We start from the raw sequence: 20,062 nt of genomic DNA, 5'->3' as shown, positions 1-20,062 counted from the left end.
ATTTCTGTCCTGTCCATGCTAATTCTGTTTCCTCACTTTTGAATGAGTTCAAATGATGTCACTTCACCTTTGACCTCCTCTTCCTTCTGCTTTTCAATCTTTCTCCCACTACCCCTTCATGTCTTCCTCCTTGCATAACTCAAGTGGCAAAGGCCAAGAGGAAAGGGGCAGGGAAACCAAAGAAAAGCAATTCTGATCCTTCCTCCTCCCCCCCGTAGTCCTGCTGCAGTTGACAATCACATTATTTCTTTACTATTCCCTTTGTGCTCCTTTCACAAGATCCTTTCAGTGTGTACCTCCAGTACGGTAGTTCTGTCTTGTGTTTGTGTCCATTTTATGGATGATAGAATTCCTGGGTCGAAAGGTACCTTAGAAAAGTCCACAGATGGAGTATAGACTCACAAGTAGCTCCTCAAGTTGACAGGGTTGAAAATCCTTAATTGGAACTCAAATATTCTGTTTGTCCATGACACCACACTGATAATAGGTATGGCTTTTGCACCTATTTACCACTGGATCTTGTAATAACAAAATGGGTTTGCAGTCCTTTGGGAATGAGTCCTAAATCAATGGATTATATCACTTTGAGAATATCTTCAGTTCCATTTAATGTGACTTTATTTTAAACTTTACAGTGATTACTTAATGGAAAGACGGGACCTCGCCATTGATTTTATTTTTTCTTTGGTGTTAATAAAAGTTTTAAAACAGGTAGGTCATTAATTTAATGTTACTTTCAGTTAAGACTTGTTTGTCTAAAAACTAAAGCTTTTGAAGTCTAAGTTTACTAAAATGTTCATGAATTTTAAATACTGAGTCATATGGATTATGTTTATTAACTGCTAAAGTCTATGTATAGTTACCAAAGTGTGGTTACTGATTTTATCTATAATATTCCCTCCTAAGTTAAGAGCTATTTTTTTTCTGTATTTCAGATTCCACTTCATCCTGTGATAGACAGTTTAATACATAATGTTATTAACTTGGCTTTTAAGCACTTTAAATACAAAGAGGGGTAAAGTAATTTCTCATCTTAGAATTTTGAAGTAGTTGCTTAAGAGTTAATCAAGTTCACTCTTTTCAGATGACCAGGGACCCCCTAACTTGGCTAATTATATCTTATTTAGGTACCTCGGTCCTAACACTGGCAATATGCACATTGTGGCAGACCTGTATGCAGAAGTCACTGGAGTGCTCGCACAAGCTAAGTAAGTGACCGTCAGAGCCTTTTACCAGGGAACACGAGTACCTCCTCCATCCTGCCCCAGCCCAACCCTCAGGAAGCTGGTGAGAGCTTCTAAGGGGGCTGGGGTTCTTTCTTCCTGTGTGTCCTGTCCCTGAAACTGGCTAAAAGCTTCCCCAGGGAAATACCCATCTCTTCCTACAGTTTGTTTTCTCCATTATCTTTTTCATCTGGCAGGATGGCCAGATCCTACCAAGAGTCTATGACTTTCAGACTATGGCCTCAAAGAAAGAAGTGGACTTAACGAAACAACTTTTCTCTCCGCCCAAATATTCCAACGAAGGTTATACCATTTAACCAATTTGGTTTCTTATATTCCATGAGTGGGTGGTTACGATAAACCCACTGTGAGTGGGAAGATTCCGTTCTCCAGCGTCCCTTTGCTATAGACCTTACTTAATTCAGCTGAGCTAAAAATGTCCCGGACTCTGTCATGGAAACAAGTCAGGGGAAAATTCTCATTGCTAAATTTATCTGGTCCCATAATACTTCTCAGCAGGCTAGAATAAAGTGGGGTTAGACTATTAGCAATAACATGCTTCTTCCAAAAGTGATGCCGCACCCTGTTCATGGGTCTGCATCCTAGTCACCCTGCGGCAGATCAGGCAAGGCCCTGAATGCCCAGGTTAGGCCCAGGGAGCCAGGCACACAGTGCGAACCCAAGCCGAGAGGCCAACTTAAAGCAAAAGAGATGCCCTGGGATGGACAGTGACTGCATTGGGGTATGGGTGGGGATGTAGTAACCACATTGTTTTTTCATGTGGAACCTTCATAACAGTGTATATCAATCATACCTTAATAAAAATTTTTTTAAAAAGTGACGTCCTGATCCTTGTGAAACGTAATCCTCTCAAAGAGATTTTCATCATCAGGAGATGGCATTTCCTCACTTAATAGCATGGCAATGGACAGTCTATCAGAAAACAAAATTTTATGAAGTATCTACCCAGTACCTTTTCCTAGCCAAAACATAGGCAAGAACTCAGAAACAGATGCAAAAAAAACTCCTTGATATGATTTATTTAACCCAGTTTATTCATCATGACTACCTATTTTTCTTAACTAAAGCATGAGTGTTAGAGGGAGGAGTGGTAGATACAGAGACACCAGTGAGAAACACCAGGCTCAAAGACCGATGGCACTAGAGAGGAAAGAAAACTGGCCAAAACATATGTAATTATGTAAGAGTAGAGTTATCTGGGCCCTTTTGCATGAGACTGTCTGTACTGTACTTTCATTATAGCCCATTGTAATAATTACAGTTCATGAATCATCAAGAAAAAAATGCATAATGCATCTTAAAGAGATTTTCATTGCAAATGAATAATAAAAGTATTGGCGTTTTGAAAGAATAAGGTGCAATTATCTGGAAAATTAATTCACGTGTATCCACCTCATTTCTAGAAAAGATCACAAAAATGAGTCATTAATACATATTTTGGCCTATTTGTCAAGTCCTGAAAAATCTAACATATTCCTTTGTAACTATCCCAGCATAATTCTTTTATAATCTCATTTAGAAAGTTCAATACACTGAAAATGACTTCTTGTGTTTTTCTGAGTTTTTATGAATTATGCATAACAATATTGGTTACTTCCTTAGCTCTATAAGTTTTGAGTTGGTTGGGAATGAATTGAGAAACAATATCATAAGCAGCATTCTACAGTTGTAGGAATTTCCATATTAGGTCAGATTTATACTCCACCAAGGCAGTGTTTTCACGCCAACAGTGACTTTTAAAAAATTTTCATGACGTCAGTATTTGTTCCAATTCTGCGATAGTAGAGCATAAGAAATGCCTCAACTTGGACAAGGTTCCATTCCTTCCCAGTCACAAGAAAACCCTCAACCGGTGGTTTTTGCGGTAATCACCATAGTAATATATACTAATTGTAATGATATGACTCAACCATCAATGTTTACTTAACCTTTATTGGTAGATGCTACAATCTGAAACTGGTATCATACTATGAACTAACACATCCTTTTCTTCTTATAAGTATACTGAGACCATTATTTTATCACTGCCTTAGAAAAATAGTGCTTCTCTTGTCCTCAGAGGAAGGAGAAAAAGGAATGTATGCTTATAGGGTACAGGGTGGTTATCTTTTATTTTTAAATAAACTCGAGTAACAAATTCTACTATTAGATTTTATATCTACTTCACATGGTTTGGTCTTTAAGTTTTAACAAAATCACTGTTTTTAATCTCACTGATGTTAATATGCTTAATTTCTGTCATTAAGTGGAAATATTTTTGTTCTTAAATTATATTCACACACAGTGTGTTGACTTTTTCAAAGTCAAATTAAAATGAGATTTTTTTAAGGAAAGATTTTTAAATTAAAATCTCATATACTCATTTAAATACTGATGATTGTCTCTAAGATTCATAAATTTCAGAACTTCTGTTTCTGTGATATAATCATAAAATATAGTCTTATACTCTCACTATTATATAGATATATAATATGTCTATATGATATCTAAAGCAGAAGTATTTTTATGGGAGTGTCATAGTACACCAAAGATGAACTTATCACTTGGTTTCTATATTTACTAAAGACAGCAGTGAACAGTAAAGGCAAGATCATTGAAAATAAATTGATTTTTCCCTAAAATTATTTTAAGTACAAATAGAATTTTGGATTATTTTTGTGCTAAAAAAACATGTTTATGTCATTTGAGACTTTTTAAAGTAAAAGAGAGCTATATTTATTTTTGAATGAGGAATAAATAAACCTTTAACCACTAACTCATGAGAATATAGAAATTGGGGGTTACACAAATAACCTGTCTTTCCCCTACCTTATTTTAGTCACGGATTAGAAATGTAAAACAAACTTTCAGTATTATGTGGTTTTTCAAACAATATAACTCTAACCTATAAGATTACTTTTCCCTTTTAAAATGCTCACATTTCAAATTAAAACCATAGTTCTTTTTTTTAGTGTTTGGAAATAACTTGAATTAAAATACAGTTTTAAAACATTCGGTGTAGAATGACTGAATTTTTATAATCTTCTTTGAAAGTGTCACTTGTATTGTTTTACTATGCCATTTCTGCTTCCTACCTTTATCCATCTCTGCCTAAAGACCTCTGCTCCCCCTTCAGAACAACTCAAACCCCCTCTGAAGTCTCCTCCTCTTATCCAGGTGGAAGGAGCCTCTTCCTTCTCCATTGCCTGTAGCCCCTTTAAGTATATTATACACATAAAAGACAATGTGAAGTATGAGAAGGTTACCTGGTCTGGGCATTCAACGGGCACGAAGGACCAGAGATCCAGGCCAAGTGCCACGCCCATGCTGACCCACTTCATCAGCACCACCGCTGTCATCATCATATTTCTATGGCTCCTGATCACTGCTGTATTGTTTATCTTCCCAGTGAAACTGTACCGTGTTCTAGATAGGGCAGCGACTACATCTCTTCATTTTTTATTGTTTAAGGCAGCTGGAGTATAGTGTCAATTCCTGGAATTTGTATCAGAAGATGTGGATTTCAGTCTCTTCTTTGCCACTGCGACCTTCCAAGCCTGTTTCTTTATTTGTAAATTAGCAACACATTCACTGCCGTCACTGACTCAATGGATGGTTGTGAAGATAAAAATGTAAAAGATACAATGTGCATACTTACCTGGCTGGGGAGTTACCATAATCATGAAGGTGGTTTTCCTAGAATGAGGCTCGTCTGTTGCACTCTATATTCGCCGACCCCTGCAATTTCCCCAAATGTGGGAAACCCAATTGCATAAATTGTGGTAGTGAGGGCCTGCATTTGGGCTTTCCTCTGGGGAAAAAAAAAGATATAATGTGCATAAAATATAAAACATCTTACAAATGTATCTTACTCCTAGTCTAGACCAGTGCTTCATAAACGTTAGCACATCAGAACCACCTACGGGATTTGTTAAGCAAATTACTGAAACTCATCCCCACAGTTTCTTATTGGGTAGGTGTGGGGTGGGCCAGAAAATGCATATTTCTCCCAAGTTCCCAGGTGATGCTGATGTTTCTGGTCTTGGGACTACACTTTGAGAACCACTGGTGTAGACATAACATAGCATGGAGGTTAAGAGGAGAGACTTGAGCCAGACTCTTGGCTGCGAATTCTGGCTCCACCACTTACCAGCTGTGTGACCATATCACATTACAAAATCTTTGCCTAAAGCTCCTCTTCTGTAAAAGGGGTATGATACTAGTACCCTACTTGAGCTGTTGGGAGGATTAAATGAGTCGCCATATGTAAAGTTCACTGAATTTTTTTTTTGAGAGGGCATCTCTCGTATTTATTGATCAAATGGTTGTTAACAACAATAAAATTCTGTATAGGGGACTCAATGCACAATCATTAATCCACCCCAAGCCTAATTCTCATCAGTCTCCGATCTTCTGAAGCATAACGAACAAGTTCTTACATGGTGAACAGTACAAGGGCAGTCATCACAGAAACTTTCGGTTTTGATCACGCATTATGAAGTTCACTGAATTTTGCCTGGCATATTGTAAGTTCTGGATGTCTGCCTTGATTGATGTCATCATTTTTTTCTGTAAGAAGTAGGAAATAGTCTTGACATTGGAATTTGGAATTTATATTTTCTGCTTCATTGCCTTCTTAAAGCCTTTTTTATAGTGGAATACACGGAGCAAATATAAAGAAAAATCCGTGATTTGGTTTAGAAAAATAAAAACAATTTTACCAATTGCTACCAAATGAACACCATGCAACCTCTTCCACCCAAAAATTTAAAAGCTTCCAGCTACCACAAAGCTCCTTCCACCCAACTTGTCCATCATATACCCCTTAGACTGCCATTTGATGAAATAGTATCTGAATGCTGACTGCTTAATTTTTGTCCTAAAATTTCTACTTTGAGATATCAGTAGTTGTTGTTTCAAACTTCTGGGATTCTATGAGTTGGCCTTTAACTTTACAATCAGAATTATCCTCTCAAATCATGCCTTTCTCCTAAGTGAACCTTTACACTTATGCAGAACCCCAGGCTGATAGTTTCTGGAAATGAAATGCAGTAAGTCTTAGTGTGCTTTCCATGTTTTTTCAAATAGTCAAACCAGCCCTTTCAGAAATAGTATGAAGAACTTTTATGTGTATCTTCCTCTGCCCTCAGGTACTTTGAAGATCTATTATTCTTTTTCAATACTGTATGATAATGTTGTTGTAATTAACATTATTAATACAATCTTACTTTGAAATAGTAAAAATATCTGAAGTTCCATGGGGACTGTGTTTTTAGTTGTAAAATCCCATATATGTGGTAGAGAGCTTATTCATCTTTAAGGCATGATTTGAATTTTCCCATTACTAGGTTTTCCTCCAACCTAAAAATATTTTTTTCATGATCATGAACCTAAAACTATAAAATAAATAACAACAGAAAACATTGGAAATGGATGGAGGACTATTTCTTGGCATTATTTGCTGTCCTTGTCAGAAACAGCTGGCCTAGGCTATTGCTGCTCATAGGCCCACAATGGATGCCTGAGGTCCTTGGCGTCTACAAGTATGTTGAAAATTGCTAAGCCTGAGGAAATGGAGCTTTTCCATCATGCTCAATTTAAGAGCTAGACCATTTTGAGAAGGTCTAAAGAACCTGGATGGTCACCCTAGCCTGCAAGAGATGTTGAGTATCTTATAGAATAAAAGAAGAAAGGAAAAGATTGTGCTCTTGACCCAATCCCCAATATCAAGCCCTTGCAAAATGACAGCCTTGGTGATTTAGCTAATTCAAAGGACCCTCATCTCTGTGCCCTGTCACACCTGCATGCTGCCCACCTCCATCACAGTCACTATACTACTGATTATTTGTTAAACTACTTGGGTTCTCTTCTTAGATTCCCTGCTGTAAAGAAGAAATTCATGGCAGAGCTGAAGGAATTATGGCACAAAGAACAGAGCCCATATGTTGTTCAGAGCATTATCAGTTTGATAATGGGAATGAAATTCTTTTGAATTAAGATGTATCCGGTGGAAGACTTTGAGGCGTCTCTTCAGTTTATGCAGGTAATGTTTTGGGGGGAGAGAACTACGGGGCTATCAGCTTGGGCAATTCCTGGCATCAGAAAGGCTGACCTAGAATGTGAAAACTCACCCACTTGTCAATATGGAAATAATACTTTTCCCTCATTAGTTCATGAAGTGTTTTGTAGCCAGATAATAGGGTTACAGGTACATAATTTCATTTTTAAACTTTCATATCATCTTTGGAGTAAGGTGTACAGTAGAATGTCCTATTTGTTGACTTTTTTGTCTCTTGTTTACCTATTGGCTACATACTGTTCTATGAACATGAAATTGGGTAAGAGCAAAATCTTTTCCTTTCTTCAGAATTCTGGACGGCACATTTTTCTAATAAATGATTTACGGGGCCAGCAAAAATGCCCTTCACTGGCAAAGATATCCTTGCTTGAAGTACTTGTCTGAGGTGGGAAAGCGAAACATTCCAGACATGCTTAGGAAACTATCCGAATAAGAAACACACCTCAGTTGTCAGGGCTAACAAGTAAACCGCTCTGTGCCCAGGGCCGTCAAGGCCTAAAATAAGCTTGATGTCTTCTGTTCTCTTCCCATGTTTTCATTCTCTGGGGAATCTGTGAGTTCATCAAGGACTCAGGGCCCCCACCCGCACAATAGCTGGTCAATAGAAATTTGTTGGAAGCGAGTGACTGAATGAATCAACCATTAAGTCAGTGGATGACTGCTTGCTGGTGATAGATGCTTGGGCCTTTCAGCCTAGGGATGCGAGCTAGAGGTAGGAGACAGAGAAAACCAGCCTTGCACAATGTCATTGGGTCCATTGTAAACTTAAATATAAATCCTTGAATCCAGTGATTTTTTTAATGATTATGATTATGGAATATGCAATGTTAGAATGTATGATTGAATGAAGAGCTATTTCCTTAAATTTGCTTAAATGCATTTATGTGCACATTTCAATCTATTCTTTCTCCTTGTACCTACCCTTTTACTCCTTCATAGGAATGTGCACATTATTTCCTCGAAGTCAAGGACAAAGATATCAAGCATGCCTTGGCTGGACTTTTTTTTTTTTTTTTGAAAGGGCATCTCTCATATTTATTGATCAAATGGTTGTTATCAACAATAAAATTCAGTATAGGGGGGTCAATGCTCAATGTACAATCATTAATCCATCTCAAGTCTAATTCTCGTCAGTCTCCAATCTTCTGAAGCATAACGATCAAGTTCTTACATGGTGAACGAATTCTTACATAGTGAATAAATTCTTACATGGTGAACAGTACAAGGGCATTCATCACAGAAACTTTCGGTTTTGATCATGCATTATGACCTATAAACAATCAGGTCAAATATGAATATTCGTTTGATTTTTGTACTTTATTTATATGTTGATCCCACATTTCTCCCTTTATTATTATTATTATTATTATTTTTAATAAAATGCTGAAGTGGTAGGTAGATTCAAGATAAAGGTAGAAAACAGTTTAGTGCTGTAAGAGGGCAAATGTAGATGATCAGATGATCAGGTGTGTGCCTATGGATGAAGTATTAATCCAGGCTAGACAAGGGCTTGGCTGGACTTTTTGTTGAAATTCTTGTCCCTGTTGCTGCAGTGAGTTACGTTTCCATTCTTAAGACCTTCTTCAAGTTGGATTATAGAAACAGCAATTCCATTAATATAATATCAACATATTTCTCTATTTCAGGCTGTCAAAAATGAAGTAAATGTTCCCAGCCTTAGAAACTTTGTTGAAAGCCTGTATGATACTACGCTGGAACTCTCTTCTCGAAAGAAGCATTCCCTGGTTAGTAACTCTAAGAAAATCCAGCACAAAACTGCAGAGACTAAAATTCCTAGGCTGAAGTCTGAGAGTCATAAGTCTCTACAGATGCAAGAATGACCTACAGCTCCCTCAAAAAGAGGTGGCATTTCAAAATTTGGAGCTTGTACTTAACGTTTACCATGATTGAAGCATGGTCATGGAGGGGGATTGAAGCAGGTCACCTCGGATAACCTTCTAGTCCTAAGGATTCCGTTGTTTATTTTCAAGATTGCCTTAGCTTGATTTTTGTCTTCATTTCTGGGTATTTTTTCCAATCTGAAGGCTAACGTTCATAATAACAGTTTCTCTTCCCAATCCCCAGGAGTCCTCCCTGGCTAATTCCTGTCCTGATATTCAGAATCAAAATGGAAGCAGGCAGGAAAGGGAGCTGGGAGACAGAGAGCTGTCCATAGGAAAGATGATCTGAAGGTGGAGAAAGCAGTATTTGGGAAAACTTCTGTACTGAAGGGCAGCATAGGAAAGTCTTATAGATTACCATCACCTTTTGCCCTCTGGATTCTGAATCAGCACGTGACTGTGATAGTGTGGAGGAAGCAAGTTGCTTAGGTAGGTAGTTGCTGGCATGGTTTATGCTCGTTTTCAAAGTCTGAACACCATCACCATTAACTGAGCAGGTACTCTGGGTTGCTTTGCTGGCAATGGTGATGAATCGCTCATCTGTCTATATCCTGTTGTCACTGGGGCTACTTGTACAGATTTTTTGTTTTTTGGATTACTGGCTGGAAATTAGAGTTGCACTCCATGGTAGCAGTAGTTCAGAGTCAGCTTAAAATTAAATTAATTCTTTTAAGCAAGTTAACGGATTGTTAAGCACTGAATCTCATTATGGCGATCGTTTTCTGCTAATTCAAGTTCATGGATGAGCCAGTTATATTGTTGTTTAAATCTTCACTGGCCTTAATTTTGGGGAGCCATAAAGGTGTATGCTGTCTTGTTCAGCAAAACAGTGATGGGTCTGCATAGGCAATTTTTGGGTGGCTGCCCATTAGCTCTCCTGTCTTCTCTGTTGCCACAGGAAACCAGCCCAGTTGGGCAGGAAAAGGACAGTAGCACCTCTGTTTATTCAGTTGTAAGCAAATTCCTCCTGTGGCTAAATGTCCTGGTGGAGTTTACCAATGCAAGAACATTGCATTCAGAAATCTTCCTTAATTACAGTAAGATTGCATGCAAACGGAAATATATACAGTTACCTCTAAGACAGGAACAAACTAGCCAATGTTTATGAGCAAAAAAGCCAGTAATGTTTTCAAAGTTAGTACGTCTCCCTGCATTTTTTTCTGAGGATTGAGAGTGATCTAAGGGAGTTCATTTTTAAAATTCACAGCAGAAGTCTAAATCAGTGGATCCTCTTCCCTCTTGTTATACTCGAAAGTTATTATACACCACACATAACTAGATGATTCCTTCCGCATCGCTATCAGAAAGCACTTGTGAAATGCCCACTTCTGCATGGGCTGGCTGGGCTTTGTTGTGTGGTAAAGCATCCTGTTTATTCTGGGCCCACACAGCCCACAGGGGGATCTGGATGGGTAGTGATTCCAGAGAGCATGTGCTCCCTGGTTTGTTGAAATAGAAATCATCCTGTGACCTCCTCTGCTTTCTCTTCAGGCCTTGTACCCACTGGTGACGTGTCTGCTCTATGTCAGTCAGAAGCAGCTCTTCCTGAGCAGGTGGCACATTTTCCTCAACAACTGCCTATCCAACCTTAAAGTTAGTATTTGTCAGCTCACCACATCTTCTGTAAAAATACGTATGAGTCTTTAGCTGGTGTATGTGCTTCTGAGATTGATGCTGATGTTTGCAGGGAATTATCCTTTACCATTGAGATGACGACAAAAATGGGAATTCACATTGTCCTTATTAAATACAGTCAATTTTAGAAGGTGACTAGGGAATAAGAAATCACTTCAAAGTTGGGGAAAAGATACTTTCTAGTAAGAATCACTTTAAAGGTACAATTAAATGCCCCTATGTATGCATCTGTTGTCATATTTTATCTAAAGGATTTTTTTAAAGGGAGAACACACTCCCCTGCAAAAGCATGTGAATTGATTTAGAAGCTTTAGAAGCTCACCTATACCTCTTCGATCCGTCCTCTACCTGCCCCCACCCCAACATTTGGGGGAAAATTGTATTCTGTGGGAGGACTGAACTACTAATAGAGAACATTTATTTCCTGTCACTGTTTTCTGTGGTTCATCATTTGAAGGTATTCTAGTCAAGCCACATGACAGTTAATCTGAACAACCAGGTAGGCAGCATGAGTGCTGGGGGGTGTGAAGAATAAAGTCATGGTCCCTGTAAACTGAGGAAGCTACATTTAAACCACTGTAATGATTAGCTTTAAAACTGGCTCTCTAATTTCAAAGTGGCAAACATATTTTAAGTTTTAGTGACCTATTGATAAATGATAAATGAAAACCCTCTTTAACAGAAGTGCAAAAAGCATATTATTTTTCACAGTTATTCTTGGTTGTGTCCAAAGATGTTTATTTCTTTTACAAATCTGATAGTTGCTTCTTTAGAACTTCCAAAGTATACTTGGTCATAAAATCCTGTATGTGCTTATACACGTTGCCTGGTCTTTTTTTGTTCTAAGGTGCTTTAATTTGGTGAAGTGGTTAAGATTAATTATATTATGTTGGCATTCATCATAATTACGCAGTAATCTGCATTAGAGCTGTCTTAAGCACCAACTGTGTGTCCTGGCTCTGAAAGCTGACTGCAAAATCCAAGAGTAGAATAACTTATTTCCTTAAAATTGGCAGGGAAATATAATAGCAGTGGATATAGCATTAATCTTTTAAGTATTTTGAAAAAAAAATGCTTTTCAGGGTTGCCAAACTATTATATAATGGCCACTTTCAGGTATTTTGTTTAAGGTTTTATCCATCTGTCACAAACCTCTAACACACACAGCCCAATGTCAGTTTCTTACTGTTAGTTGGTCCATTTTTATGTTATCTGGTTCTTAGTGCCAGTTAAACATGGTTTTTTTTCTTTTACATCTTCACAGATAGAAAATGTTCATGTTGTTCAAAACAACAACAACAAAAAAGACTAACAAGGTTCACAGTGCATCTTTCTGCGTGTGTAATGCTAACTGTGATGCCTTTTAGTTAGAATTAAAATAATATGTTGCATGGCAATTGATTGTTGTGGCCAAAAAGACCAAAATTTTTTGTCCAGCTTTGTTTTTGAAATAGAGCAGTATAATCCTACTTCAGAACTGAATTGCTTCAGAAGTTAGAATATTATTTGGAGCTCTAGTCAAAGCCCACAAAACAAGATTTAATAACGGCCTTCCATAGAAGCGGGGCTGCAAGCTGGTGTTTTCCCGAGCAAACATGTCAAGCATTAGGATTTCTTAAAGAGAAAGCCAATAGGATCAGAAAGAATAGATAGTGAATAGTATGGAGAGTCTGCACCACACTCAGAATGCAGTTCAGTTCACCGTGTAGTTGTGAAATGCCTGCTGTGCATGGTCTACAGAAAGTGCTGGAAGTGCAGAGATAGGGGAAGTCAGCTATATAGACTAAATATACAATGGAGTCCCTGTCCTTGAGGTACTTAGGATTTCATTGGGGGCTTTGTAATGAAATTTCAAATGTGCAATACAGACAGTGAGGGACGTAAAAGTTGGAAGCAGGGAGAGACCTGTGCCGTTCGTAGGTCTGCTGCCCCATGAAGCCTGAAAGGACGGAGTTAGGAGGCAGAGTAAAGGCAATGGTATTTTACGTTATGGGTAATAAATTGTGGGAATTCACCACCCCCTAGGCTAAAAGATATAAAATGATCCTTGATGAGTTACAGTCTGAATAAAATTATATCACATCTATTTAGAACTAAACCCAGTAGGTATTAAATGAGATCATTTAAAAATGTCATAAATATACAGGAAACATTCCAAACCTTCTTATGAGTCCTCAGTAGGGAAAAAACCCAAGGGAAAACTAACACAGCTTCAGAAGGTTACTTTGTCTTGAATAGCTACAGTATTTTGTGGGATTTAGAGCCAACCATGTATTTCCTAAAGGACCACCAAACCGACTCCTCCCCCTATTTGCCTTCCCCCCTTTTCCCCTCAGCACCCCTTGCTCGCCATCTCCTGCACATGCTTACGTATGATGAACCTAGTGTTTGAACGCTCCGTGTTGGCCTGGGTGGCCATCTTTGATGTGTTCTGCAGAGGCGAGTCATCCAGGGGGCAGCATGATATCTGGCCCAATAGAAGTGTGTGGAGGCATGAAAAAAATCAGCTTTCAAAGTACACAAGCTTTTGGATTCAGCCTTCATTTAATGTAGTGCCCTGGCTTATCATCAGCATCAATCTATCAGAAGCAGGCTTCTTTGGTCACACAAACGTGAAATCTGTACTCACCCTTAGTTAACTCAGTCAACCACATGTTAGCAATATTCCCATGAAAAGTGATGAGAAATTTATGGCATCTTTTCTCCATGATGCTGACATCCTTCAGGAATTCTTGGTCAGTGGTGACCAATACTCTTTTCTTGTGTATATTTTATGTCAGAATCTGAACATATTGGGCTACAAAAAAATGATGCACTTTTCCCTTCACATCAAGTACAATAGACCTAACTCTGAAAAAAAAGAAAATATGTTTTGAAAACTTGATTTAATAGCACTTCTATTTTGTGGTGTAAATCTCATTTATTAATAGTTCTTTTAAAATGTAGTCTTTTATTAAGTGTTCATAATAACTATGTACCAGTTTCTTATCCTTCAAAATGGATGTAATTGGGAGAATTTTTGTATTTCTTTTCTTTGAAAGTAATTAATATACCAGTGACATGTGGATTTTTAAAACAAAACCAAAGCAAGAAAGAGACCTCAAAAGTTAAGAAATGTATTTACTGTATATTTAATAACAGTAGCTATTATGATGTAAGCCAGTGGTAGGACTTTGTGTACATTGTCATGGATCATAGTAATGATGATGTCATAGCCTTCAGTGACTCTCTCCCTCTGCTTTCATGGATATTTTTTATGTTTCTTAAAAATTTTTCTCTGATAGCAAAACTTCATCTGAAGGTTGGATATTAGTCAGCTGAGTTTCATAGCCCTAGAAGCCAAAATACAGTTAAAAATGTTTCTTCTTTCAACTCAGTCACTGCTGTGCTAGGACTTGACTGCATTCATTCAGCCAGTCAACTGGTCAACAATTCTTCATAAGATGTGTACTAGGCACTGTTCTAGGTGCTGGAAAAAAGTGATAGATAAGACAGTAACACTCTCTTGTCTCTTAGACCTTGTAATTTAGTGGAGGAAGCAGACAGTAAACAAGTAAACAAATGCATGAGAAAGATAAGCCTTAGATAATGATAACTGCTGTAAAGAAGATCAAATAGGATATTGGGACAGAGAAGGATGCATCCAGGAGTGAAGGAAGGAGGTACAAGGAAGGCCTTTTGATTTCCATTAAGAATCTCAAAAAAAATGTGGTTGCTATAGATGTATTTGATGAAACTTGTCTTCAGAACTTCATATATATTTTTGTGTAATAATCACACTGAGGTTTAAGAAGTGCTTTTTTAAAACTCTTCATATAATAGTAAAGGTGTTAACGATAGTCTTTATTTTACAAGTGGAGACATTAATATATTAAGGATTCCACAGTCATTGCTGGAATGCATTAAAATGCATGGCACCATTTATTTTAAGACCTCTACTATTCTCTTTGTAAATATCAAATTTAAATGGCACAGTATTAGCTGTTTTAAATATTAATTTTAAAGAAGTTATTCTGCTTTATTATTAACCTCATTTCTATAAACTTGAGCAAGTCTCTTATGGATGATTCAGATCTGTCAAAGGCACAATTCGAAGTGGCATTGACAAATGCTAATGGTGAACATACACTGTTCTAACAGTTAGTGACCATGTGACAAGTCTTCTACGTTCCGTGAATGCCTTAGTCATTCAGCCATGGAATAAAAAAACAATCTCCATCCATTGTTGGGATGGTAATGTTAGAGGTCATCCTAAACCATAGCACATATGTATTCGGGCAATACAGTCATCAAAGAGAGAGAATGATGATCAAAGTAAATGATTCAGGTATCAAGAGGAAATGCCAAAAATAAGAAAGGTGTTGATTATGATGTGCAAGGAAATAAAACAAAAATAAATTGATTTACTTCAGTGTCTTTAATTAAAATGGAAGAGAAAACAAGAAGGTCTTTGATAAGATCAAAAGGCAACTCAATTTATCAGTTGATGCTTATAGATCTTTACCTTACCAAGCAGGAGAATCTTCAAGGAAGCCTATTACAAATGCAGTTTCTTGAAACCTACCTCCAGAGATTCTGGTTTGGAATGTCTGAAGTACAGCCAAGAATCTGCAGATTTATAAGAAGCCCAGTGATTTGTTCCAAATGGTCAGCTGATGGACCTTGCAATATATCCAAGGAATCTGCTTATATTATAAGAAGCCCAGTGATTTGTTCCAAATGGTCAGCTGATGGAACTTGAAAAACATTGGTCTGTCCAATGACCCTTTCATTAGCCAAGTTCTCAGTGAATTCAATTCTCCCTACTTGAATTGTTTCAACTAGGTCTAAAGCAATATTTAAAGAAGGTGGGCATGGTGTTGGGCAGACTGATAAATCACATGAAGTGTGATCAGCACTCAGATGAGATGCAGGGATCCAGGAAATATCCACCCTGAAGCCTATTATTTTCTTTAACAATTTTATCAGTGTAACCTCAGACCCACAATAAATAAATTAATTGTCAGTTAATTAATTAATGCACAAGCAGATTCTAATGGAAGAATAGTTTTCCAGTCTTGAAGTTCGATATCTTTGACACAGAAATCAGTGGTTTGAGATACTAAGTTCCTCAGTGAAACTTTTATGATGCTTGTCCTAGCCCATCATGACTCACACTGTAAGTCACGTGAGAGAATTTTAAATGAAATGCCATGCAAATATAAAATACATATACTAGTAAAGGGAAATTCACAAAGGGGGAGACATTTCCCTTAGAATGGAAGCTTCCCAAAGTCAGAGAGTACATCTTTGCTGCTGCCTGATCCTGCCTGCTGCCTTGTGCATAATAGTTACTCTGGGCAGGAACTGTGCGAAAAACCCTAAATGCATTAAGTCATTTAATTCTCATAACACTCCTATAAGGGAGATAGGATTTTATCATCTGCCTTTCATAGACAAGGGAAATCAGGCCCAGAGAGGTTAAGGAGCTTCCTTGAGATTGGCCAAACCACTAAGAAATTGCAGAGCAAGAATGGATTCAAACCCAAGGAGTGTGTGTCTAGAGCCTGCTTGTAACCGCCATGTAAGCACATCACAGACAGTTGCTAATTTGGAGTGACTGTAGGAAGGATAGTTAGAATTTCCAAAATTTTTAAAGGATGGAATATTTTAAATGCAACTTTACTGGTTTAATTGTTTACCTAGAGTTCCTGTATGTAACAAGACATTTAATAAATTATAAGGTGTATCATATCTATTTTACTAACAGGCAAAAAAAGAAAATCTTTATAAATGTATGCTTCTAAGAAGTTGGGAATTTTTTTCCTGGAGATAGAAAAGTAGGTATAAAGTTTATTTGGAAGAACAAACATGAAAAAAAAATATCTGGAAAAATCCTAAAGGAAAAAGAACCCTGGATGGTAGAAGGTAGACCATACCAGACAGTAAAACACATTATAAAGCCTCAGAAATAAATAGATATAGTATTAGCACATGAATAGAGAGACGAATGGGACAAAACCGTAATCCAGAAACAGATCAAGATGCATATAGAAATGTAGAATTACTAATAAATATCATACTAAAATTATTTTAAGACCACATAGATATAAGAAACCTAAGTCTAAAAGACTACTCCTTATAGTCTTTTTTAAAGAATTTATTTATAGGACTGAGCTTTATTTGGCAAATAATTTAAAGGTAAACTTTTCCTAGATAATCTCTAAACAGCTATGAATTCTGCAAAAATCAGTACCCAGATTATCTACACTCAGAAAAAAACAGCTGAAATAGTTAAGTAAAAAAGTGAGTAAGGGAAGAGAAGTAACATAACAGCAAAAGACGTGTACAAACGGGATGTGCGTTTAAAGACTGTTTATCAAACATTTGTCAGTCATTGAGGAATGGCAGGAATTCTAATAACAAATTATGGGTGAATAATGCCCTTCCTTTCAGATGTCTAATCAAGACCATATGTAAGAAGTGGAAGGGATGTGACAGAGGTTTGTGTGACAGTCAGGGGACACTCAGGAGGGAATAGTTTTAATGGGATGGGATTCAGGACACTGGGGAGGCACAGAGAAGCCTTATGAAGGAAGGGACTTTCAAGTAAACTGTTCAGGATAGTTCACACTGCAGAGTCTTCTTATGTGGTGACCTTGATCTTGGTGGCTTCCTGTCACCATTGTGAGTACCCCAGTCCCCATAACACAGCCTGTAGGATCCCATGTGTAACCCCTTTCTTTCTCTCAAGCCTCATCAGCTCTGCTCCAGGTGGCCCTGTGCCCTGGCAGACAAACTTCCCAGGTTCCAAAGCACAAGCCCTCTTCACCAGCTCTCTTAGCTCCGTGTGCTGTTGCCCCTGCCTAAAGGGCTCTCCACCCTCATTCATTTCTTTATACCATTCACAGTTTCTAGTGCCAAACATGCTACCTGGCCCAGTGTAGCCAGTCAAATTGTTGCATGAACAGATGAGTAAATGGGTGGGTTAAAGTTCATCTGAGTCTTCATCTGCCCCTGAGAACCTTCCCTGACCTCTTTCCTTGAGTTTGCCGTAGTTTGTCCTTCTTTCTGTCCTCTAGCTCCTGTCTCTACCCGTTTTTCATACCATTAGAGTTGATTGTGTCTTATCAGCCTCCCATCTCCCATGGATTGTGAACATTTTAGGGAAAAGTGTACCTTGTACCTCTATATCCCAGGGTCTAGCACAGTGCCTACTACACACTAGTCTCAATAAATGTTGGAGGATAAATAGGTGCGAGGTGGGGGCAAGGAGTTTGGGGAATCGAACCCATAGCAGTGTTTACAAGGGCATAATCAGCAATAGAAGAGATTGATTCCCCTCTTGGTGCTCAGGAATATGGATGCCCTACAGCTGGAGAAAGCAGGTGATATCCAGTGCTCACCTTGGCGAAGGAGAGAGTGACATGACCTCTCCCAGGGCGACTCGGTCACGCCCTCATGGCTGTTTGGATCCCTTTACCCAAGGCACCCCAGGTGGCAAATACCCCTAAGTCCCCGATGCTGTGGTGTACCTCACAGGCACCCTGCCATCTCCCTGGGACCCTCCATTTCCCAACATTCAGAAAAGAATAAGCTCCCTATGTCACCACTGAATCTGCTATCTTACGTCTTGGTTTCTGTTGTAGAATAAAGACCCCAAGATGGCTCGAGTTGCCCTGGAATCTCTGTACAGATTACTTTGGGTTTACATGATTCGAATTAAATGTGAGAACTACACAGCCACTCAGAGGTAAAGAGCTGGCTTGGGTTACCGGTGATCATATGATTGAGTCGATGAAACCACGTCAACTCAGCCAATGAAGAGGGTGTCTTGATTGCTACCTACACTAATCAAACTAGAAGCTGTTGCAAGCTGACAGCCTCTAAAAGATTTAAGACCCAAGGACGTTTTCAGGCCGCCCTTCGGTGCTACCTCGGCAGCCACTGCAGGAACTCCAGCCTCTGCTGGGGCTGCCCAGTTCCATGTCCAGGGCTGCATTTGCCACTGGAACGAAGGAATGCCTATCATTTCTCAACTGCCCTTCGTTTTCCAGAAAAACTTTTCATAGAGTAATTATGCTAATGGAAAGGGATGAAGAGGTTTGTTTTCTTTTCCTGAATTCTTGCTGATACTTAGATAAGCTGAAACAGCTGCCATTTCCCCCCCACCCCCCACCAGGGAACTGGAGCTCCGCCAATCTTGCTTGTCTCCTCTTCTTCCTCCTTATGTCTTTCAGCCGCCTTATAGCCATCATCACCACACTTTTCCCCAAAGGGTCCCGTGGTGTGGTGCCGAGGGATATGCCTCTGAATATCTTTGTGAAAATCATCCAGTTCATTGCCCAGGTAATGGAGAAGGTTCTGGCCGCGGGCGTCTTCTAATTGCCCTTAGGTAGCCAGCCTCCTTTCTATGAAGTACAACAGACGAGAATCTAAAATTGTATCTTACATGTATAGACTTTTCAGAAAGGTTGGGCAAGTATTTTCACACATAGCTTTGTTGTTGTTTTTTTCTGCAAAACATATTGAGACATGGGGATGTCAAGTATTTCCAGCATTTGACAAAGGAAGGCGCTGAGATACTGGGTTTAAGTGACTCACCCAAGGCCACAGAGCCTATTAGTGAAAAGGGTCTCTTGACTCTCGGTCCCCGTTTTTGATTCTCTGCTCTGGATTCAACAAGTCAGGACGAAGCAGAAAGTCCGATGTTTGGAGAAAATCGAGAGTAGACAATTTCGTGCAATTTGAAGAGGAAATAATAGAAGAAAGTAACAGGGATATGAGTATTTATCAAGCATGGAACTCTTTGCTAAGAACCGTTCTAAGCACTTCCCACATACTGATTTACTTTAAAAATGGGTCCAACAATATTAAACATGATTTTTAGTGCTTAGTTTTATATTTAGACCCAATATCTTTACTTTTTAAAATACTTTGTGAATAAATGGTTTTACCCTGACTTTGATGTACTCATAATTTACAGAGCAACATATAAAGATGATTATTCCAGTTCAACCTCCGGCACAAGCCAGCGCTATACCCTTAAGTCAGAAAACATCTTTTTTTTCTTTCCAGTTTCTTTATCTGTAAAATGTGGCTGAAAATGCTTGCTCAGTATACCTCAAAATGCTGTGTGTGGATAAAGGGAAATAATAGGCATAAAAATACCTTTGACATACATTTGATATTGACATAAAGACATAGCTCAATTATTGTCACAGATTATTGAATACATAACATCT

The 20,062-nt window shown here is 38.3% G+C and overlaps 1 protein-coding gene and 1 non-coding gene across 2 annotated transcripts in view; both read left to right on the top strand.

Moving 5' to 3' along the window:
- Nucleotides 1–20,062, top strand: part of LOC140848869 (protein furry homolog) — a 249,912-nt gene that overhangs the window by 134,926 nt on the left and 94,924 nt on the right. Inside the window, 10 exon segments of the mRNA XM_073233639.1 lie at nucleotides 636–711; nucleotides 936–1,015; nucleotides 1,128–1,208; nucleotides 7,098–7,266; nucleotides 8,242–8,289; nucleotides 8,810–8,854; nucleotides 8,949–9,047; nucleotides 10,695–10,796; nucleotides 18,467–18,570; nucleotides 19,058–19,166. Of these exon segments, the coding sequence (XP_073089740.1) occupies nucleotides 636–711; nucleotides 936–1,015; nucleotides 1,128–1,208; nucleotides 7,098–7,266; nucleotides 8,242–8,289; nucleotides 8,810–8,854; nucleotides 8,949–9,047; nucleotides 10,695–10,796; nucleotides 18,467–18,570; nucleotides 19,058–19,166 (913 nt within the window).
- On the top strand, nucleotides 4,874–5,037 carry LOC140844588 (U1 spliceosomal RNA). Its single transcript, XR_012123135.1, has one exon. It is a non-coding gene; the product is annotated as a U1 spliceosomal RNA (small nuclear RNA).

The sequence above is a fragment of the Manis javanica genome, chromosome 1, assembly GCF_040802235.1.
Source record: "Manis javanica isolate MJ-LG chromosome 1, MJ_LKY, whole genome shotgun sequence".
Lineage (NCBI taxonomy): Eukaryota > Metazoa > Chordata > Mammalia > Pholidota > Manidae > Manis > Manis javanica.
Note: the sequence above shows the minus strand (reverse complement) of the source record. Positions and strands in the feature narration are given on the sequence as shown.